This window comes from Chaetura pelagica, unplaced genomic scaffold (genome assembly GCF_000747805.2).
Source record: "Chaetura pelagica isolate M959 unplaced genomic scaffold, ChaPel_1.0 scaffold721, whole genome shotgun sequence".
Lineage (NCBI taxonomy): Eukaryota > Metazoa > Chordata > Aves > Apodiformes > Apodidae > Chaetura > Chaetura pelagica.
In genome coordinates, this window is record NW_009952072.1 from 127 (window position 1) to 1,448 (window position 1,322).

Sequence of the window (1,322 nt, forward strand, 5' to 3'; positions counted from 1 at the left end):
CGAAAGGCAAAACGCTTTGAACTCTGTGTGTGTGTGAGAGTGACACTAGACTTAGGTCACCATGATAAAGATTTATTTTCATCTCATTTTGGAAATACAGTGACCTTGACCATGCCCCTTCAGTCTTAGTGATCCCTGAGGTGCATCTGGCCATGACGGATGAGATCTGCTCTCTGGTAAAGCCCCTTCTCACACTGGGAGCAGCTAAAGGGTCATTCACCCATATGGACCCGTTGATGTTTCCACGAGGTGCAGCTGCTCTTCTGCCATTTTTTGACACATTTCTATCCAATGTGGATGCATTGATGCTTCATCAGACGAGATTTTGTGGCAAAGCTCTTCCCACAGTCAGGAAACGTGTAGAGGTTCTCACCTGTGTGGATGCGTTGATGCCTGGTGAGCCCAGAGCTCCAGGCAAAGCTCTTCCCGCAGTCAGGACACTTGTAGGGCTTCTCTCCCGTGTGGATGCGTTGATGGCTGATCAGATAATGCCTTCTAGCAAAGCTCTTCCTGCAGTCAGGACACGTGTAGGGTTTCTCACCTCTGTGGATGCGTTGATGTTTGATGAGCACAGACCTCTGGGAAAATCTCTTCCCGCAGTCAGGACACACGTAGGGTTTTTCACCTGTGTGGATGCGTTGATGCCTGATGAGCACAGAGCTCCAGGAAAAGCTCTTCCCGCAGTCGGGACACCTGTAGGGCTTCTCTCCCGTGTGGATGCGTTGATGCCTGATGAGCACAGAGCTCCAGGCAAAGCTCTTCCCGCAGTCAGGACACGTGTAGGGTTTCTCACCTCTGTTGATGCGTTGATGGTTGATGATCACAGAGATCCTGACAAATCTCTTCCCACAGTCAGGAGACTTGTAGGGCTTCTCTCCTGTGTGGATGCGTTGGTGGCTGATCAGACGACAACGCCATGTAAATCTCTTCCCACAGTCGGGACATGTGTAGGGACGTTTCCCTGTGTGGACCCGCAGGTGAGCGCTGAGGTTTGAGCTACTCCCAAACTCCTTCCTGCATGTGGGACACACATAGGGTTTTTCACCAGTGTGGACATGTTGGTGACACATCCAATGGCTGCTCCTACCAAAGCTCTTCCCGCACTCAAGGCACTTGTAGGGCTTCTCAGCCATGTGGAGCTGACAGTGTTGACTTAATGTGGAATGGTCGGCAAAGCTCTTCCCACACTCCACACACCTGAAGGGTCTCTCCTCTCTGTGGATTCAGTGGTGCCGGCTTAAAGTTGATCTGAATTTAAAAGTTTTCCCACAGTCGGGGACGGGTGTCACGTGGGACCAGACACGAGGTGGCTCCAACAGGGA

At 51.5% G+C, this 1,322-nt stretch overlaps 1 protein-coding gene across 1 annotated transcript in view; it reads right to left on the minus strand.

Moving 5' to 3' along the window:
* Nucleotides 1–284: 284 nt before the first annotated feature.
* Nucleotides 285–1,322, minus strand: part of LOC104395830 (zinc finger protein 271-like) — a 17,081-nt gene continuing 16,043 nt past the window's right edge. Inside the window, exon 2 of the mRNA XM_010005578.1 lies at nucleotides 285–877. Within this exon, the coding sequence (XP_010003880.1) occupies nucleotides 285–877 (593 nt within the window). The remainder of the gene's footprint in view (nucleotides 878–1,322) is intronic.